This window comes from Bos grunniens, chromosome 1 (assembly GCF_055505025.1).
Source record: "Bos grunniens cultivar Pamir isolate PY7600 chromosome 1, Bosgru_T2T1.0, whole genome shotgun sequence".
NCBI classification, from domain to species: Eukaryota; Metazoa; Chordata; class Mammalia; order Artiodactyla; family Bovidae; genus Bos; species Bos grunniens.
Genome location: NC_141165.1, coordinates 151,644,991 through 151,666,338, shown reverse-complemented (window position 1 = coordinate 151,666,338; position 21,348 = coordinate 151,644,991). Strand labels below are relative to the sequence as shown.

The 21,348-nt window shown below is 39.2% G+C and overlaps 1 protein-coding gene across 1 annotated transcript; it reads left to right on the top strand.

The window, feature by feature from the left end:
• The first annotated feature begins 5,054 nt into the window (after positions 1–5,054).
• On the top strand, positions 5,055–6,304 carry CLDN17 (claudin 17). Its single transcript, XM_086322295.1, has one exon. The coding sequence runs from the start codon at positions 5,260–5,262 to the stop codon at positions 5,935–5,937; it is 678 nt and encodes a 225-aa protein (XP_086178421.1). The 5' UTR covers positions 5,055–5,259; the 3' UTR covers positions 5,938–6,304.
• Positions 6,305–21,348: the final 15,044 nt, after the last annotated feature.

The window sequence follows — 21,348 nt, the reverse complement described above, 5'->3', positions numbered from 1 at the left end:
GGAGTATTGCAGTAACCCTGCAACCGGTTTCTTAATGTTCAATTGGATACTTTTCTAATCTCTTCCCACCAAATAGAAGCTTTTCTAAAAAAAAAATCTATTGGCGTATAGTTGCTTTACAATGTTGGATGAGTTTCAGGTGTACAACAAAGTGAATCAGTTATACAAAGACGTATGTCCATGCATGCATGCTAAGTCGCTTTAGTTGTGTCTGACTCTATGGACCAAAGCCCACCAGGATCCTCTCTGTGGGATTCTCCAGCAAGAATCCTGGAATGGGTTGTCATGCCCTCCTCCAGGGGCTCTTCCTGACCCAGGGATTGAAACTGAATCTCTTATGTCTTCTGCATTGGCAGCCAGATTTTTTACCACTAGTGCCACCTGGGAAACCAATATAGATAGTCACTCATTTTTAGATTATTTTTCCATATAGGTTATCACAGAGAGTTGAATAGAGTTCTCTGAGCTATAAAGTAGGCCCTTATTATATTTTGTTAGTACAGTTTTGATCACGTCAACTTGATGCTTAAAATCTTTAACTGATTTTGCATTGATCTCGGCAGAAGATCATTAAATGGTTCACATGGCCCTGTGTATCTGGATGCTGCCTGTATTTCAGCCTCATGTGCCCTTCAGCAGTTCTCACCTCCCTCTTGCACAAGGTCTTCCACCCACATTAGCCCCAAGCTCTCTTTGGCTTCAGTGCCTTCACCCAGCCAGTCTCCCATGACCAGAATCCTCCTTACCTCACTCTTTATCTGATGATCTGCCTAATTTTTCCTCAAGCTTCAGATTATAGCTTAAATACCCCCTTGTCAGAGAGCCTTTTTTTCACCCTGTAATTCAAATTAAGATCTCATCTGTTTGCACTCCCTTTATACCCTATGTTTTCTATACACTTATATACCCTATATTTTTATCTCTAGCTCTATCTCAATTTGGACCTGCATGTTTTTGTGCATGCAATTTTTAAAAAAATATTTACTACTCTCACTGAAATGTAAGGTCTGTGAAGACATGGGATGAAGACATGTTCAGAAGATAAATGTTAAAATTGGGCAGAGGCCAAGCCATGGATGGGTCTTTTGCATTGTGCTAAGGGATTTGGATTTTATCTTGAGGGCAACAGAGAAAGAGAAGAAAAGATTTAATCAAGGTGGTGGCATGTTCAGAATTTGTTTCAGCGAAGTCTTTATGGTCGTCAGTGGAGTAATATCAGAGGAAAGGAGACAAGATAAGATATTATTATTGATAAGATGATTCAAGTAAGAATGCTGAAAGGCAAACTAAGGCATAGTGATGTTAGAATAAGAAACATCTTTAATAAATTACAATAAGTTGTCGATCAGAGTGATTGGGCTCCTTGAGAAGCGGACTCTATTGGTGGAGATTGGGGCATATTGGGTTTACTATAGAGTGTTCCTATCTGAGGGAAAGAAGAAAAGGAAGAGAATTGGAAATAAAAAGTCAAGTTGTAGTACAGACTCAGTGAAGGCCTAAGCTAACTCCACAGTAAGCACTGGAACTAGGAGGGCCCCTTAGAGGTAACCCCTACTTGGGGATAGTGGGCTAGCCTGTACAGTCCTATATTGATCAGTCAATCGTTAGATATAGACTGTCCCCATGAATGAATGTCCACTTTCCTGGTGGCTCAGATGGTAAAGAATCTGCCTGCAGTGCAGGAGACCTGGGTTCAATCCCTGGATCAGGAAGATCCCCTGGAGAAGGGAATGGCAGCCCACTCTGGTATTCTTGCCTGGAGAATCCCATAGACAGAAGAGCCTGGCGGGCTGCAGTCCATGGGTCGCAAAGCGTCAGACACAAATGAGCAACTAACACTCTCATGAATGTAGAGTGATTTCAGTGAGATGGTTGTTTTTAGGAAATACCCAAAGATGGATGTAGGTGAGCACTCTCAGCAGTTGGAAGGGCATAGGAGCTCCAGAGTTTCCTACTGACTGAGGGGCTGAGAGAAGCAAAACAAAATAAAAACCCAGGATAATAAGCAGAGAGAGGCCTGGGTTGAAGACAGAAGATTAGAAACTTGTAACCTGACAAGATATAGTAAAAGTTATGGCCCTGGGTGAAACTCCCCAGACAGCATGTTCTAGGAGAGAAGGGTATTAAGCTATATATGGAATCCTGGAACAACCAGACCAAACAGACCTGGGTCACGGCACTAATAGAATGAAAAGACCAAGGATGAGCAAGTAGAGAAGAAGTAAGCAGGATAATATAACAAAGGCAAAAGAGACAAACAGTGCAGCAAGCCTTTCCTGGGGACTTCCTCAAAGTCAGGTCCTTTGCACATATTCCATGAAACAATCTTCAAAGAAGCCCTATGAGGTTGATATCATTATTATCTTCCTTTTTTAGAACAGACCGTTTTGAGAAGTTCAAAACAGGCCAATATTTGATGGCCAAGGCATCAAGCCAAGACTGAAACAAACCTCTCTCCAAGGCATGTGTTGTTTACCACATCAACTAGAAGATGATGGTTTATTTTGATCTTTACAGACAGGACAATTAAGTAAGAATATGAAAGTAATCTTTGAATACAATAGTGTAGATGTCCCAAAATTCTGTTACATTTCTTGCAAGTGGAAAATGTGAAGGTGGATAGAAAAGATATATATGAATACATACCAGGGGCTATAGATCGGGCAGAATAGAATTTTAATATGAAAGATAATTGAGTATGTTTCTATTCCAAAGGCCAACACAAAGAGATGGAGAAGCCATAGGTGCTATAAAGAGATGGGGTGTCAATGGACCAAGGGCCCCTGAGGAAGAGGGAGGGAATAAGATTCACAGAAATGTTGGACAGGCAAACAATATCTCCCTTTAAAAGTCATGATGGTGTTGACAATTGGCTATGAGAAGCAAAAGGAAGCTGAAGCTCTTGCATTATTTATGTTTCTCAGATTATACTTAAACTTAAGATGCGCCTCCATATTCTAAGTAAACGTGCTCTTTCTTGTGTTTATCTGTAATACAGACAGATTCTATCTGATGAAAAATCAAACTGGAAGTTGGAAACTTCCAGGACAAAATAAAGATAGGAGTAAAAATGAGGCAGAATGAGGAAGAGGAAATAGAAGTAATAAGTCAGAATAGTGTTGGCAAATCCCTTCAGGGTGGGAATGGTTAAACTTGTGTCTCAGCAACATCAAACAAAGAGCCGAGAAAACCCTTCATCCTGAGCTGGTGTTAGGAACTGTGAACCATACAGAAGTCATCTGTTTCCTCAATGACTCACATTTCTTAGAGAGGAAATGCTCCTTTGGTCTAAGATGGTAGTAAGAAAGCAACAAAACATCAAATAAGATAGGAAGATGATAGATGGATGTATAGATAGGTAGACAGATAGATAGACAACCCTTTTTGGAAACTTGTTTTCACATATTCTAATTAAATCAATAGGTTTTTAAAACCTGGGTAGTATTGGACCACCCATTATCTCTTAGCCTATTGTTGACTGAAAGTGGTAATGGAAGCGGTAATTGGAAGCGGTAATGCCTCTTACCTAGAATATGCTCCGTGTGCTTGCTTTCAAGTAGTTTTCATCCTTGAAATGGATTCCTTGCAGTAGAATGTGAAGACATGGGATGAAGTCATGTTCAGAAGATAAGTGTTAAAATGGTCAGGGGCCAAGGATGGGTCTTTTGCATTATGCTAAGGGATTTGAATTTTTATACTGGGGGCAATAGAGGACTACTGAAAAAATTTGAACAAGGTGGTAGCCTATTCAGAATTTGATTCAGCAAAATCCTTATGCTTCTCATATTAAGCCTACATGCCACCCCATGTCTGAGCAATGGCAGGAATGTGGCTATCAAGAATGACAACTTGAGTCTTGGATTTTCACACAGTCTCAACTGAATTTTACGTGCTTTCAAAATTTGAAAAACTATCAAGGGGATAGCATGAAAGTCAGGTTTAGTCCCATTCATATGAAAGTTTTTAAAAAGCACTCCTATCCTCCTCTTTTTGAGTCATACTAGAAACAGGAGGTATATGTCATAAATCAGAGACAAGTCCTGGATCCACTGTTGTTGCTGTTGTTTTTACTTAGTTGCTAAATCGTGTCCAACTCTTTGCAACCCCATGGACTGTAGCCCGCTAGGCTCCTCTGTCCATGGAATTTCTCAGGCAAGAATACTGGAGTGGGTTGCCATTCCCTTCTCCAGGGGATCTGGGAAGCTTGGATCAGTCACTACAAAGCTAGTCTAGCCAAGTGCTCCGGAAACCTCACACTCCACATCTAGAAAACGGGAAACTTAAGCCTGATGACTTTGAAACTGTCTTCCAACTCTAAAAAGCTTTTTATTATCTGGATTTAAGTAATTGTACAGCTAATCCAAAAGGCCACTTTCATACGGTGCCATAAAAATGGAATATATACTTTTGGCTTTGATAAATGTGATATATTCCAAGCTGCTGTTGAAGAAATAGCTAATAAGCATTTATAAACATGATTTCACTAGAGAGAAAGGTATTATTCAACATATAATAATTACCAGTAAGTTCAATAATAAGTGCTTCTCCTTGCTTTATGGATCTTAGAAATAAAAAAGCATGAAATCTGAAGGTTTTGCTTAGCATGCCTCTTTTTTTAGAATACTGATGACTTCAGCAGAAATGTAGAAAATAATACCTAAACATTTATTTGATTCCAAAAGCCTTTTAATACCAGAATTCTTTAACCATGTTAAGGAAAGTTGGCTTAGATTAACAGAGAATAATACATTATCTAAAATCCAATGTGTTTTTCAAATGCTCTCCAAAGAAGTGGCAAGGTTTTGGTATTGTCTTCAGTTGTGGCTTAACACATATATTTATACTTAAACATTAGAGTAATTTTCAAACAGGAAGTTTTCAGCTCTGTAATTAGTAGTCCACAATGGTGGCTTTGACACTTAATTACAACATTGCTTAGACAACAATAACATGAGAAATATGAACACTGAATGCAGTATTTCTCGACACACCTCTGGCTACTTCTTATTGGCTGGGAAACAATTCCATATGACTACTAAATAATCCATACAGAAATGTGTGTATGTAGACAGGCAGCATGCATTTACAACAGGTACTTCCAGTGAAGTTCAGTCACTGCTCTGGATTTGGACTAAACTGTTATGCCCAGTAACAGCCATAGAACATCACCAGAGCCTGCCGTAGACTCATAGGGTCCTCTCTGCTCTGAATGGTGAGCAGCTCCCGTTGCAGATTGGATCAGTCTTCAGAACAAAGGTGATGGCATTTTATCCACTGCAAATCGCTGGACTGGTTCTTGGGTTCTTCGGCATGATCGGGACCCTTACCACAACTCTTCTGCCTCAGTGGAGAGTATCGGCTTTTATTGGCAGCAACATTATTGTCTTCGAAAGGGTCTGGGAAGGCCTCTGGATGAACTGCGTCCGACAAGCCAAGGATAAGTTGCAGTGCAAGGTCTATGATTCTTTGCTGGCCCTCCCTCCTGCCCTAGAGGCAGCCCGGGCCCTCATGTGTGTGGCTGTAGCCTTATCTGTGATTGCTCTGCTTGTTGGTATCTGTGGCATGAAGAAGATTCAGTGCACAGGCTCTAACCGGAGGGCAAAAGCATACCTCGTGGGAATTTCCGGAGTCCTCTTTATCCTGACCGGCATCTTCGTTCTGATTCCGGTGTGCTGGATGGCCAATAACATCATCAGGGATTTCTACAACCCAGCGGTCCACGTGGGTCAGAAACGAGAACTGGGAGCTTCACTCTTCGTCGGCTGGGCCACTACCGCTGTCCTCATCATCGGAGGGGTTCTGCTCTGTGGGTTCTGCTGTTGCAACCGAAACAGGCCAAGGCACAGATATTTAGCCCCTGGGCGTCGTGTGCCACACGCACGTAATCCACCACGGCCAGTGGCAGTGCTCAGTAGGACTTCCACCAGTTACGTCTAACACCTGCTTTCAGCTCGAACTGTGGATTATGATCCATGTGTTTTATAGACGCTTGCCAGAAACTGTAAGTATGCCAGGCAGGAGAATTTGCTTTATGACTGCTGTTAAATTGAGATGAGAAGTTTAAAGGGCATGTAGATTGTAGTCACCTGTGGCAGGAAGAGAAATGACTTACTTCGGACCCTCTAACCTCATGTGTATTAAATGCATTTACTATTCTAGACTCAATCTTCAGTCCAATTTGTGTAATCTACTGATAAATTACTCTTTTTTCACTATCATATATTATCTATTAAAAGGTCTGAATTCTATTGCTATTGATATGCCATAGCAATAAAACATATTTACTAACATGATGACAACCAAAATGATGGCTTCTTTCTTTTTTAAACAATTAGCTGAAAAACAATAGACATCAAATAATGCTTTTAATTGAATTTATCAAAATATGGAAATACTAGTTCAATGAAAAGATTTGTTAATCCTTTAGGAAACTCAAATGCATTAGCAATTAAACAGTTTTAGGGAAAGGGAGCTTTGATTTCTGCTAAGATATTTAAGAAGATGATTTTAAAGCCTCTAATGTATATAGTTAAACTTGCTTAGAATTATATATACAAAGAAAAACAATTTATAAATGAAAAATAATATGCTTTCAAAACTTATGATGTGTACCTACAAGCAAACAGAATTATCTGTCTTGATAAGATACAACAATAGAAGACTGTGAACACTCAATTCCCATCAAAAGTAAATACAGCCCCGATTAATGAATTAAGGTCTAGGTGTTGAAGGGAATGGTTTCTGTTCCTTCTTTTATTCTTTAGTCGTTGCACAGGTCTATACATGCTAAGTAGAATGAGGACTCAAGGTCATGATTCAGGCAGTTAGGCCAAAATAAGTATCCTTTTTTTATTCTCAAATAAATATCTATAAAGCATTTTGTTTTACTCAAATTGTATGCATTTGTTTCTCAATTCTTCACTTCTTATGTATTGAACATGCCAATATTGTAGGGGAGAGATGGCTAGATAAAAGTCTATGGGGCAAAACAGAGTTTGTGGGGCAAGACTACTCCTATGGGATGCTCCTTCAATATCTTATGAATCAATTAATGTTTATCTATTCAATTTTCACTTTTCAAATATTGTGTTTATTTTATAATAAAAATGTATTTCATATACAATACATAATTTCATTGAAGAGACATTTGCCAAATATTTATTTTATGTTCATGTTTATTATAATAAAATAATAAAGTAAAATAGTTACATATTTTCAATGATTTTGGTCTATTTGCCTGTGTGTGTGGGGGGGGAGGTCAGTTTGAAAATGAAATTCTATCCTCAAAAGATCATCTAATAACTCTGAAACATTAAATCATAGATAACTCAAGGCTAGATGCTAATGTCAAACCCTCATTCCATTCTACAAACCACCAGCAATATTTTGATAAGTCAAACCCTTGGTAATATAAAACTGTATTTTAAAAATTAGTAATACATTAATGCTATAGTCCAAAGCAATGTAAATGTCTTCAAATCATAGCAATAAAAATAAGAAAAACAATAATTTAGATTTATTTTTCCTAAGATTGTTGTATTTTTCAGGCTTAATTGAGAAAGGCCAAAACACTGGGCATGTTGAAAGGAGTCATTTATCTTACACAGGCAAATAAATAAGACATCAAGACAAGCAAGATATATGCTTAAGGGTTGTCATAGAATCATTTGTCTTACCCTTTGGCTCACCAGAAGAAGTAATTAGCTTTGCAGGATGGGTCCCAGAATCTAAATGAGGCATGTTTTCCTGCTAGTCAGAGACTAAAGAGTAAAATTGTGTAACTCTAGGTAGAATCATAAAATTACTAGAGACGATATTAACTATGGAATATGGGGCAAAATTTTAAGGACTAAGGATTATTTTCTTTGCTCTTTCATTAATCAAAGTGTACTTTTGGAAAAAAAAAGACATGATAGTTCTGCTTCCTCCTTCTCTTTGCTGAAATCTTTACCCTACTACACCAAAAAAATAATTTTCAATGAATTTCAAGGTGCATTATGGATGCAAATCTCATACCACAAACCCCTATGTGGAAGAAATGCATCTTCATTTTCTAAAATCTGATTTAAATTCAACTTTTTGAGCATTCTTACACATCGTACACAATTCTTGGAGTCTTTCTGCAGGAATAAGCAGTGGCTGGGTGGTGGGAATCAGGGGATCGGTCTATGACCATAACTCCATAAAGGTTAATGAGAAGATGTCTACTGTATTAATATTTGCCCTCAAGGTCTCTTTAGGCTCTCTGCTCAGTCAACTCTCTGTTATGCTTGGCAGTCTTTTCTTGAGACTCCCTTATTCTTGGCCACTTGGATAGTAGATTTCAACCTTCACTGCATATTAGAATGGCCAGAAGAACTTTAAACTACCATTGCAGCCAGGGTCCAGATGATCTATGATACCAATTTCCAGAGTCATGGTGGAAACCTGACCTCTTGACTGGTTACCAGCTGTCTACACGCAGTAGACAAATTGTGAAGCAAATTGTGCCTACTCCCACAAGATCTTTTTTAAAAATATCACATCCACAAATTTCCTTCTCCACTGTCAAAAATTTTATGCAACTTCATAGATACTTAGGCTTTCTGAAGTGAAAATGCATAAATAAAGGAAAATTTTCTAGGCGATTTTGCTTTCAGTTTTACTACCTACCCCACTGAGCCAGTGAAATGCATTGCTAATTTCCTTCTGGAATGAGGATCAGAGAGAGGGGTGAAATATAATCTTATCCAGCCACACGTGGTTAAAATGTTTTAAAAGATGAACGCTTGGCAGGATACAAACTTAATTAAATGCACACTAATAATTCTTTTCATTTGCAGAAAGATCTTGATACATTTAAAAGTATTTTGTTAGGCTCAGTTGCTCTCCACAGCTACCCCATAATGTAGACAGTGCAGAAATCATTATTCATATACTTTAACTAAGAGAACTGAAAATGACAAGGTTGTATGACTTATACCAACACTGAGAAATCAAGAAGTCAGCCATACTAAGTAGAGACTTAATAAATATTTGAGGAATGACCAAGAAACTGTATACATCAGGATAGTAATTTGAGATTTTTAACTAACATGGAGCTTCTCCTTCCATAAGGAAGAGACGAAACATTAGAACTCAGAAATTTAAAGACCAGTCCTTGAATTTTAGTCTAAAAAGCCTACATTCTGAGGAGACTGTGGGCAAGGAATAAAATGGCTCAGTCAGAATCAGGTTTTTTTCTGAATCTTAAGATTATACAATGATTTCTGTGGATGAAGGTAAAATAAAAAAGAATAGTTAAGATGGTCTAGATTTCAGTGTGTCCCTGGGGAGAAGCCTATATACCGCCCTGGTTCAGTTCTTAGTGACTGAGACACAGAGAAAGGACAGGTTACCAAACGGGCTTGAGGATTTAAGGACAGAAATGATCTGTGTCCTGACCAAGGCGGAGACAAGGATGTTGAGAATTTTCTTCACACCCTCATAGTGCTGGGAGATAAGAGACACCTCTGTAATGTGTTTCGTCTGGCATGCCAAGCGGTAATCTTGACAAATTTTCCACAGCTAGAACTCAGAGGGAACAGAAGACCATTTCCTACTCTCCTGAGAATGGAACAGAGCTTTCAAAAGTCCTTGCTGTTGGGATGAAGTGAGACCACATCAGCAACACACATGATGGACAAGGGCAGGCCATCCACGGCCTGTTTGTCTTCAGATCCATTCCTTACCCTTGCTCTGCTCTGCTCTGTGTCCTAAGGAGGCTGGTCCCCCCAGGCTATGCAGTGCTGTGCCAAGAGTGGGTGGCGGCTGCAGTCCTCACCAGGTGTAGGCAGTAAGGGGTAGTTGTATCTGTAGAGGATTTAAGATCAATAATAAAACCACCTAGAAATCTGATCTTGGAGCTTCCCCAGTGGCTCAGCTGATAAAGAACCCACCTGCCAATGTAGGAGACAAGGGTTTGATCCCTGGGTTGGGAAGATCCCCTGTAGTAGGAAATGGCAACCCACTCCATTATTCTTGCCTGGAGAAATTCATGAACAGAGGAGCCTGGTGAGCTACAGTCCATGGGGTCGCAGAGAGTCAGACATGACTCAGCACACAAACACAAACACACACATAGAAATCTGGTCTTTTTATTGTCTTTACATGATAGTCTTTCTAAACAATGCCAATGGTAAAGAACTCCTGCTCAAAGAGAGAAAAAATATGTTGGTCTAATTTCTTGAAAATCATGTAGTTACCATGGATGACAGATAGATGAGAGATAAGTCGGTAGATAGGTAGAAAACCTATCTATAGTGAGCCTGGACACATGGGTATATGTATTTGTTTCAAGAGAGAGTTTTCTCCTACATTCAGTAAAGCTTGTTTTTCAAATCATCTCTCTGTTTACTTGGTTTTATTGCTTTAATTTCTTTAACACAAATAAAAACTCCCAGTCGTTGTAAAATAACAAAATTAACTCAAGTTCTATTTCTATCTCTTGATGGTGTCTATGCTACAGAAATTGGAGGCAGAAACTGTATATACACTATCTACCTCCAGTGACTGTAACCTTTGATGAACTTACTGGAATTTCTTCAGAGTAATGACTTATAAAGAATATTGTGTTTATTAAAGGATAAATAATAAAAATGTGTTAACTTGAAGCTTATAACAAAACAATTTCTTTTACAGAAGAGAGGTATACAAAAAAAAATTATTCATATCTGGGAATGAGCTCCATGTTCAGCTGCTGCTCACTAGACTTGGCCAATAGTAACCCCAGATTAAAGACTGGAGGGCAGTAGAGCTCCACCCCTTTACTCTTTGTTGGGTCAGATGCCTCCAGCATTGACTATATCTTCTTCCCAGCTTTGCTAGAATGGGCCACACCATAGGTCCAGCTTCTGCCAAGTGATGCTCATCTCTTAGGTCCAGTGATCAGCGCTTTTAATTCTCTCGTCTTCAGGAAAGTAAAGTGAAGGTGAAGTCGCCCAGTCGTGTCCGACTCTTTGCAACCCCATGGACTGTAGCCTATGAGGCTCCTCCATCCATGGAATTTTCCTGGCAAGAGTACTGGAGTGGGTTGCCATTTCCTTCTCCAGGGGATCTTCCCCACCCAGGGATTGAACCCCTGTCTCCTGCATTGCAAGCAGATGTTTTTACCATCTGAGCCACCAGGGAAGCTCCCAATTTTCTGCTGTTATTAGTGTCTGGAAGCCTCCATGGTCCTCTCCTTGGTTTCTTAAATCTCCCCATAATCTACCTAACCAAGTTCCTCTATTAAATTCTACTAATCTGAATATTTAGAATGATTTCGTTTTCCCTGGCTGGACCTGAGAGGCACAACAATTGAAAATCATGGAATCTCAACAGAACCCAAGATGAACAAACAATGGTAGTAAGGATCAGATCAATGACTTGGCTTCACATGAGCTTGGATACAACCCTGGGAAAAGGAGGGACCCTCATTGAATAAGATTAAGTTTTCATTGCATGAGGGTTTGAAAAAGCAATTAAGTTCAGTTTTTATGAATATCTGCATGGCAAAACACTTGACACAAGAGATAGCAAATGTTTGCTGAAAGAATGAATAAATGGCGAAAGAGGAAAATAAGCAAATCGCAATATAAAGAACCTTATTGAGGGGCAATCATAAGTTCAATTCCTAAGTGAGTCTAAAGGAGTTTTGTGTTCTTAGTACTCTTAGCAGGATAATTTCCAAGAAAATATTTATTTAATGGACTGCCCATTAAATTTAAGGAATTACTGCTGACAAATTAGGATGCCAAGAAAATATCTTTCAGATGGGCAAAAGTCTGAATTTAGACTGATTTAGTAAATCTCAGAATTTTCTGGTGGAAATAACTAATAAAAGATTCAGTAAGAAGCCAATCAAAATATGGACCTGGCTATAGCAAAATGACTAAAACTTTTACCACAATAAAGATGTATCAGACATTTTATCATGATTGGTCTCCCTGTGGGCTAAAGAATGCTTTCATCAGTTGAACAAAAACTCCCAGACACTCTGAATAACAAGATTAATTCTGGCCGTGAAGTTGGCAGAAATGAATTTGTCAAATAGATTCTGAGAAAAAAAAAAGTGATAGGATATAATAAAGGAGATCTGAAAGTATAAAAGACAGCTGATAATGATGACAGGACACAACTAGAAAATAGTAAAACAAAAATAAGGGCAGGAGTAGGGATGAAAGGCTATGGTGACTGGTTGTTATTATGCTTCAGTTCTTGAGTCCAACTCTGCAACCCCATGGACTGCATCACATCAGGCTTCCCAGTCCTGATGGGGTGCCATCAGGAGTTTGGTACCACCAGGGGTTTTCCCACTTCACTGATGCCATTCACCCATCTCATCCCTTCCATGATGATTGGAAGTGGAGGGAAAATTTCAGTGGGTACAGAAGGAGCAACAAAGGAACACTGGGCTTCATCAGGAGGGAGATACTTCTTGGAGCTGGTACTAAATCTGTATGAAGACTCTCAGAAGCCTTGGAGGCACCATTACTCTTTACAGAGCCCTTTTCCATCCTCTCTCAGAGCTGACAATGACTTGGTTATCATATGACTGTAAGGTTGAAAAGGATCATGAAAGGAATTAAGGCCAAGACAAGTGAGCCTCTCTATTTAACTCCTCCTCAACCTCTTCAGTGAGGGCTGACTCGAGGCCACCCTACCTTCCATCAGTAGCTAATTCTAGTTGAGTAGTTAAGACTAGTTAAGTCTCTAGACTTAAACCTGCTGCTCCCTGGAAAGACCTGCCTCTCAACTTTCCACTCACCTTCTCTGGTCCCACTTCCTACTCCTTCTCTTCCACCCTCAACTTGACCTCAGACCTGTTTGAGCATTGAGCTTCCATTCCTATTGCAGTTTGTGCCCCTTGAAATACCTTCTATTTTGACTTCTGAAAACAGTGGTTACCTGAAGACTAACAAACATTTGTATCAATTATCTCACTTTTTTCCTATTTTTTTCTGACTCAATTTTTCTTAAAACTATTGCTGACAACTCTTCTCTTTAAGGCTTTTTTTTTTTTTAAGAAATATTGCTCTTAAAAAAAAAAAAAAGAAATACTGCTCTTGTATTCCTTCTCTAGATCATATATACATCTCCTTTCTTGAAAACTCACTCATTCTTGATCTTTCAACTTCCAGTAAATGGCAAATGGCTTAGTAAAAGAACATTGGACCAGAAGACCTGAGTTTATAATAGAGCTCTTCTATTTCAAACTGACCTTCAGTTTTCTCATCTACAAAATGTAGACAGTGAATACATACTTTTAGACATGTACTATGTGCTTCTAAGTAGGCTAAAAGCACAAGCACACATATAATTTTTCTTATTTTTCTTTGCAAGTTAAAAAATAACTGATGCTCAAAGCAGTTCTATAGCCTTTCCAAGGACATAACCAGGTCACTGACCACCCCCAACCCCCGCATCCAGGCATCTTGAAAGAGTATGCTTTCTCCCATGTGGGCGTTTTCTTGCCATCTCCCCACACAGGGAGAATAAAAACCACCCTCTCTACCTGAAAGAGCTACTAAGAGGAGAAACTCGGGTGGTGCCTGTGAAAGCTTTTTAATCATAAAGCATTATGTAAATATAATGCATAATTATTGTTATTATCTCCCATCAGTCCAAGTCTTAAGCTCTTTACTTGCTTTCTCTGCCTACAAAGTAATTTGCTTGTCTGTCCTGTTGGCCTTAAAATTAGGCAAACATAACATTCATTATGTTTTCCTAAGCTTCATGTTTCCTCTTTTTTTTTAACCTTCGTAAGTCTCACAGTTTATTTGGTTCCTTAAAACATTGATGGCTGCTACATTCTGGCTTAACTCCTGTGGTCCCAGAATAATAATTAATAGGACCCTCTTTTCCTCTCAAAACTCCCAGTTTGGATGATACATTTTATGGTCACCTAAGATCTCAGCGTCTGCCTACAATGTGGGAGACCTGGGTTCGATCCCTGGGTCGGGAAGATCCCCTGGAGAAGGAAATGGCAACCCACTCCAGTACTTATGCTTGGAAAGTCCCATGGATGGAGGAGCATCTTGGGCTACAGTCCACGTGGTCGAAAAGAGTCGGACACAACTGAGTGCCTTTACTTCTTCACTTAGCATCTCTCAAGTGCCTCCTGCTATGGTCCTGATTCTTGCATTTTGTATTTTAAAACCCTATCCCTTCCCATTTACACTCATTAATGCCAATTCAATTGCTACTTACTTCTCAGTAAACTAAGTCCTTTTGCCCCTCTTCTCATCTGGCGAATACCTCAGTTCCATATTTCCTACGTACAGAAACACAGATTCTCACATCACACCTAACCAGCCATAACCATTATCATGTCACTTCCTTCATTAGAGTTCAAAATCATTTAAATGTCTAATTGTAACCTTTACTGTTTGCTGTCAGTCATCCCTTCTTTTCTTTTCTTTCCTCAGCTTTCTTTGTTTGTAACTATGAATTACTACTTAGCGTACATACAACCAGTTTTTCCCTGTCTCATATGTCAATAATCCTAGATATGTTTGCTCCAAACCTAGAGCACACTTTCTGTGGCTTCTTTAATCATGCCTTCTCCATATCCCTCTCCTCCATCTCTGTTTTGGTGGATTGCAAATGGCCATCAGTCTTTTGCAGTTCCTTTTATTAAGGAATGAAGTCTGCTTTCCCAGTTCTGGAATGGGCGATGGTCTCATGACTTGTTTTCACCAAAAGAGTGCAAAGGAAATGACGTTAAGCGAGTCTGGCATCTAGACCTTATCAGTCTTTCAGCTTTTAGTCTTGCTCTTTTGGAATGCTCCTACCATGTCATTAGTTCAAACCACCCTGATAGAAGATGACACACCAGGTAGAGAGAGAAGTCCATCCCAGTAATTCAAGCAATCCCAACTGAGGTCCCTGAAATAAGAGCAAGCCCCAGTAAACCATGTGGGACAGAAAAGACCTCTCCTGGGTGAGCCCAGCTCAAACTTCTGCCTCATAAAATTTGGGGCAAATGATACTTGAAAACTCACTTTATTTCATCCATTCCTTTAATATGACTATCTGTATTAGCAACATAATATGTTTTGTTTTCCACCTTTCTTATTTCTTTGCATCTATAAGCATATCCTGGAAAATTTTTTAAAGGTATACAAGTGCCTTACATCAACAATCTTACCTAAGTTTTTCACCAAATAGTTTAAGTGCTGCCATCTTTAGTTTCTGGATAAGCACACCCATGACCAAGGACATTAAGAAACTTGAACAAAATTTACTAATCCATGAATAATCAGATCAAATTTAAATTACTTATTTTGTCATTTCAGTAGTGTGTACAATAAACATTTTTCATTAGATCCAGTAGACTATAAGGTCTCCTATACTATAGAGAAGTCATGTCAACAAAACATAAACAAGGTAAATCAAAGGAACAAAGAAATGCAATGCAATCTGTGATAACTGCAATTTGAAAAATAAAATGCTCTGGAAATGAAGAGGAGTGAGATAATATGGATTAATTATATATAAGCAGAGAAGGCTCCTAGAAAGAACAGTAATTGAGACAGACCTTGGGGAAGAACAGGATCCCCAACGGTGAGAAATAAGTGAAAGAAGCTTTGAAAACATGTCAAAGTGGAGCTGCAAATATGGAAACACCCTAGAGATATCCGGGGAAACATGCATTATAACACAGGCATATATAACCGGATCGATTTGAGATATTTTGGGAGAGTTAAGTGTTCAGAGTATGGAAGACCTTGAAATCTAGAATGGAGAGTTTATTGTTTATAATTTGTCAAAAGAATTTCCCCCACTGAGTCATATTGCTACAATTGTTCACAGAAAGTTTCCTCTATGTCATTTTAATGGACTCTATGCCTATCTGCCTCATTAATTAGCAAGCTGATCAAAACCAATACATTGATTGGTAGTTAGCTAATACATTAACAAGCACTACTCCAGGAAGTGGGTTAGATGTCATGAGACAGTCTAAAAACAAAAGAAAGAATAGTGACCAGCAGTCACCATCTTCTTTCAAGGAGTGCTCAGACCTGTTAGGTCTCAAACATATCCTACAGTGAAAAACAGAGCAATACAAAACAAAAATCTGTCAATAATAAAAGTGTAGCTTTCATGAAGAGTATTTTTTAATAAAGTAAATGTTTGCCTATATATTTTGATGGCCTGATTAAAGTGTCAAGTACTAAGGAACACAAGGAAACTCCACTTCACTGATGACATTAAAAAAAAAACCACATTCTGTAAATTCTATGAAAATGAATGTTCTCACATCTTGCATTCTAGGCATTATGTTTGGAGGGATTTCAGTGCCAGTTGTTAACAAAGGCAGCCTGATGATTAATTTTTTTGTGTAAACCTGCTGCATCACAGAATGCCCAAATATTTGGCTAAACATTATTTTTGAGTGTATTTGCCTGGGTGTTTTCAGATGAGATTAGCATTTTAGTTGGTGGGTTTAGTAAAGTACAATAGCTCTCACCTCCCCAAAGTAGGTGGGTGGCATTCAATCCACTGAGGTCTGGATTACAACCAAAAGTGGAGGTAGGAAGAATGTGTCTATCTGTCTCTCCCTTCTTCTTCTTCTTCTTTTTTTTTTTTTCTCCTGCTTGACTAATGATCTGGGACATAGGTCTTCTGCTTTTACACTAGAATTCACAGCATCTGCATTCCTGGTTCTCAGGCCTTTGGAGGACATGTATGGAATTACATCACGGACTCTCCCAGCTCTCTTACTTCCAGAGAGCAGTATCCAAAGACTTAACTTCCGTAATTGTGTGAACCGTTTTAAAAATTTTTTTTATAATAAATACATATGAGAGAGAGTGTGGTTCTGTTTCTCTTGAGAACCCTAACACCTACAGCCTTCTTACCTCCCCAATCCCTACAACATGGGTTTAGGACAGAATACTGAAAGACGTTTAAATCACATTAGATCTTAAAACTACCAGACAGATGTCCATCACTGATGTGGATTGATAGGATATGTCTGCGCTTACAGGGATTTCAAGCATTAGTGAGCTAATGAGGAAAGAGATGGAATAAATCTACTGTCTAAGTTTCAGGCATCCCTGGTGACTCAAACAGTAAGGAAACCACCCTCAGTGCAGGAGATCTGGGTTCGATCCCTGGGTCGAGAGAATCACCTGGAGAAGGGAATGGCAATGCACTCCAGTATTTGTGCCTGGAGAATCCCATGGACAGAGAAACCTGTCGGGTTACGGTCCATGCGGCTGCAAAGAGTTGGACACGACTGAGTGACTAACACACACATAAGTTTCTGAAATCTCACGATCTGCCAATATTTTGTTAAAATGACTGTATCTGAAAAACTGAAGACACTTGTTAAAAATGCATATTCCTGCACTCCTATATACGATGTACTTAATCAGATGATCTACCATGGAGTTCAGGATCTTCTGTCTTATATACACCCTGGAATCATCTTTTCCATATAGCTTAGAGTTTGAGAAAGCCATAGGAAAGGCAAGCCTGTGTTCTCCCTCACACTGTAATGACCTGTAAGCAAAGAGTGTAGGTCTTGTTGGTGTTGTCAAAGGTGTTAGTCTAATTAATGATCTGAATTTTAGGAGTTCCTTTGAACTAGCCTTTTTATTGCTTCCCCTTGCTACTGTTGGATTTCCTTTTGTGTTTTCCTCTTGTTTGTTTGCTTATTTGTTTTGTTCTGGCCATGCCCCATGGCATGTGGGTCTTAATTCCCTGGTCAGAGATGGAAACACTTGCAGTGGAAGTGTGGAGTCCTAATCATGACTGTCAAGGAATTCCCTGCTTGTGTGTTTTCCATGACATCTCAAATGCAAAAGTACACTTCAAACAGCTTCAAAAACCACTCATGGCAACTAGTAGAGCAACTTTGAATGGTTTTGTGTCTGTCCATAAAGACTGCTATTGCATCATTTCATTTGGAGTTATTACAGCTTAAACAGGAGTCTGATTTAGAGGAGTGGTTTAAACGTGCATGACTTTGGGAAGGGAACCATGGCAATTACCCCTGGATTATGCCTAAACAGGACTGATCCTCAAATTTTGGCTAATTGGAGCTCGCCTACCACAGAGCTGTGACTGTGCCTGCATTTTGGCAGCCAGTATAAATCCTGTGTTTTTATTGACTAAGAGCCATTGGAAACTACTAGAGAAAGAAATTTCCTTCGTTTATCTCATCAAGCCCTTAAACTCAACACTGACACTCATCAGACATATATACGAATACACAGCATCATGTGTTACTGCAAGATATATTTATTTACCTAAAGGAACAACTAAGATATGTAACTTAAATACTAACAGAAATTAATTTATCTTGTGAGAACTAACTATATTTGGAAATAAATTCCTAGCAAATTATTTTTTCAAGGGAAGGAAAGCTCATCACAGGGCTTCCCCTGTGGCTCAGTCAGTGGTAAAGAATCTGCCTACCAATGCAGGAGACATGGATTTGATCCCTGGGTCAGGAAGATCCCCTGGAGAAGAAAATGGCAATCTACTCCAATATTCTTGCCTGGGAAATCCCATGGACAGAGGAATCTGGTGGGCTACAGTTCATGGGGTCACAAAAGAGTTGGACATAATTTAGCAACTAAACAAAAACAACAGCAACCTGTTATATCTTAGCTTTGTAGTTGATTTTCTTCTCCCTACCCAGGCTATCTCAGATGTGAATAATAATTCATTTTTCTTAATCTCTCACCTCCAGATGCTTGATAGGGAAGGTTTGGGTAACAAAAATGCAAAGAAAAACCAATCTTAAAAATTAATTGATGCTGCTGCTAAGTCACTTCAGTGATGTCCGACTCTGTGCAACCCCATAGACGGCAGCCCACCAGGCTCCCCCGTCCATGGGATTCTCCAGGCAAGAACACTGGAGTGGGTTGCCATTTCCTTCTCCAATGCATGAAAGTGAAAAGTGAAAGTGAAGTCGCTCAGTCGTGTCCGACCCTCAGCGACCCCATGGACTGCAGCCTTCCAGGCTCTTCCATCCATGGGATTTTCCAGGCAAGAGTACTGGAGTGCAGTGCCAGTTGATGCTAGCTATCCCTAATTTTAGAAGCTCTTCAGTCACTTGAACCCTCTGTCACCAGTCACTTTTCTGCCTCTAATTTTCTACATTCATCTCCATCCTACTCCTCAAATGATTAGTAGAATTTTTTAATTCTCAGAATCTCTTCTCATTTCTTGTGAATTTTCCTGTACAGAAAAAGTTAAACTCCTTTTCTCAGTTTTAGTTTTCACTTTGCAGTTACAAAGATTTCTTCTTTCCACTATTTTCAGTTTCTGTAAGTGAGAAACAGCTTGAGGTTAAAATAATAACTTTTACTACAATTAGGTAAGTAACCCTCTCCAATGTTCTTGCCTGGAGAATCCCAGGGATGGGGAGCCTGGTGGGCGGCCGTCTATGGGGACGCATAGAGTCGGACACGACTGAAGTGACTTAGCAGCAGCAGCAGGTAAGTAAAATGACACAAAGAAAAGGTGATAAAATCATAGATGAATGAGTGGATAGTTGGAAAAGGAGAGAGAGAGGGAGATGCAGAGAGAAAGAAATGAATATATAGATACATATATTTCTATTTATATCTATATTATGATTAGTGATTAATACATGCTTAATAAACAAAAATTTGGTCTCCCTAATTGGTCACTAATTAATCCATCCATACATTCATTCAACAAATATTTCATTAACCTTTTTTTAGGTGCCAGGTACTTTTCTAGACCCTGGAGATAATGCCAGTGAATACAATAGTCAAAATCTTCAGAGATTTTATTGAGTTCACCTTCTAATAGAGTTAATATTCCCATCCATGCTTCCTCCTGAATAATGCTGGAACCTGTCTCCTATTCTTTGAAGCCAAATCTTCACCCTCTTTTTAACTGAATGAATAAAACACTTTGCAAATAATTCCTCTTTTTTATTTTTTCTTTACTTTTTTTTTTTTTTTTTAAATAGTCTTGATCCTTTGGAATTTACTATCTTCATTTTAAGCACACCTCTTTTCCAAGACTGAAATCTGATTATGTCTCTACTTTGGGCTATTCACTGGTTTTCCATCCTTCACAGAATAAATCTCCAGTTCTAAAGTCTGGCATCCAGGGCTCTTTTGAGTTCACTCTTACTTACTTTTACAATGTGACCAATCAGTGTTCTGAAACACACTTCAAACTTAAGGTCACGTTCATTTACTTTCAATTCTTGAAATTTGCCTCAACATTTCATGCTTCCAGTCCTTTACATATACTCATCCCTCTGCCATCTCTACCTCTCCTTACTTCATCCCTCAGGGTCTTTCTGGACTTTCTCAGATGAGTTAAAAATTTTGTCTATTATATTCCTGAATGATATAAATGAACTCATTGTATTGAGCACTAACCTTACAGTTTTCACTTTGGCTCCTGCTTTTCTTAGTATAGGCAGAAGAGAATTCTTTTCCAATTTTTAATTGAAAAAATTTTAATTGTGTCAGTCCAGCTCAGTAGATAAAGTATCTGCCTTCAATGCAGCACATAGGAGACACAGGTTCAATCCCTGGGTCAGGAGGATACCCTGGAGGAGGAAATGGCAATCCATTCCTGTATTCTTGCCTGGAAAATCCCATGGACAAAGGAGCCTAGCGGGCTGCAGTCCATGGGGTCTCAAAGAGTCGGACCTGACTGAGCAACTAACTATGTAAAGGACTGCAAAGGACTTTCACTTTTTCTGATCTATGTTTGCCCACTGATTTTTTCCTTGGTTACTTCTCCAATCCCACCTGCCTAGTTCTCCTCTTAGTTCATTACACATAGCTATTTTCCTTTTGCTTTTAAGCACACAGAAGACTTTTGAGAGTCCCTTGGACTGCAAGGAGATCCAACCAGTTCATTCTGAAGGAGATCAGCCCTGGGTATTCTTTGGAAGGAAGGATGCGAAAGCTGAAACTGCAGTACTTTGGCCACCTCATGCGAAGAGTTGACTCATTGGAAAAGACTCTGATGCTTGGAGGGATTGGGGACAGGAGGAGAAGGGGATGACAGAGGATGAGATGGCTGGATGGCATCACTGACTCAATGGACATGAGTCTGAGTGAACTCCAGGAGTTGGTGATGGACAGGGAGGCCTGGTGCTGAGATTCATAGGGTCACAAAGAGTCGGACATAACTGAGCGACTGAACTGAACTGAACTGAAGCACACAGAATGTTTTCTCATTTTTAGCTTGGTGGTTCTCTCTGCCTGGAATGCCCATTCATGCCTCATTAAAAGGCAGACTCATACTTTCCACTTTAGGTCTCTCCACCTGATCAGAAATGTCTTCCAGATCATTGCTTCTCTAGCAGCCTCCTCTCATTTCTCTCGATCCTGACAC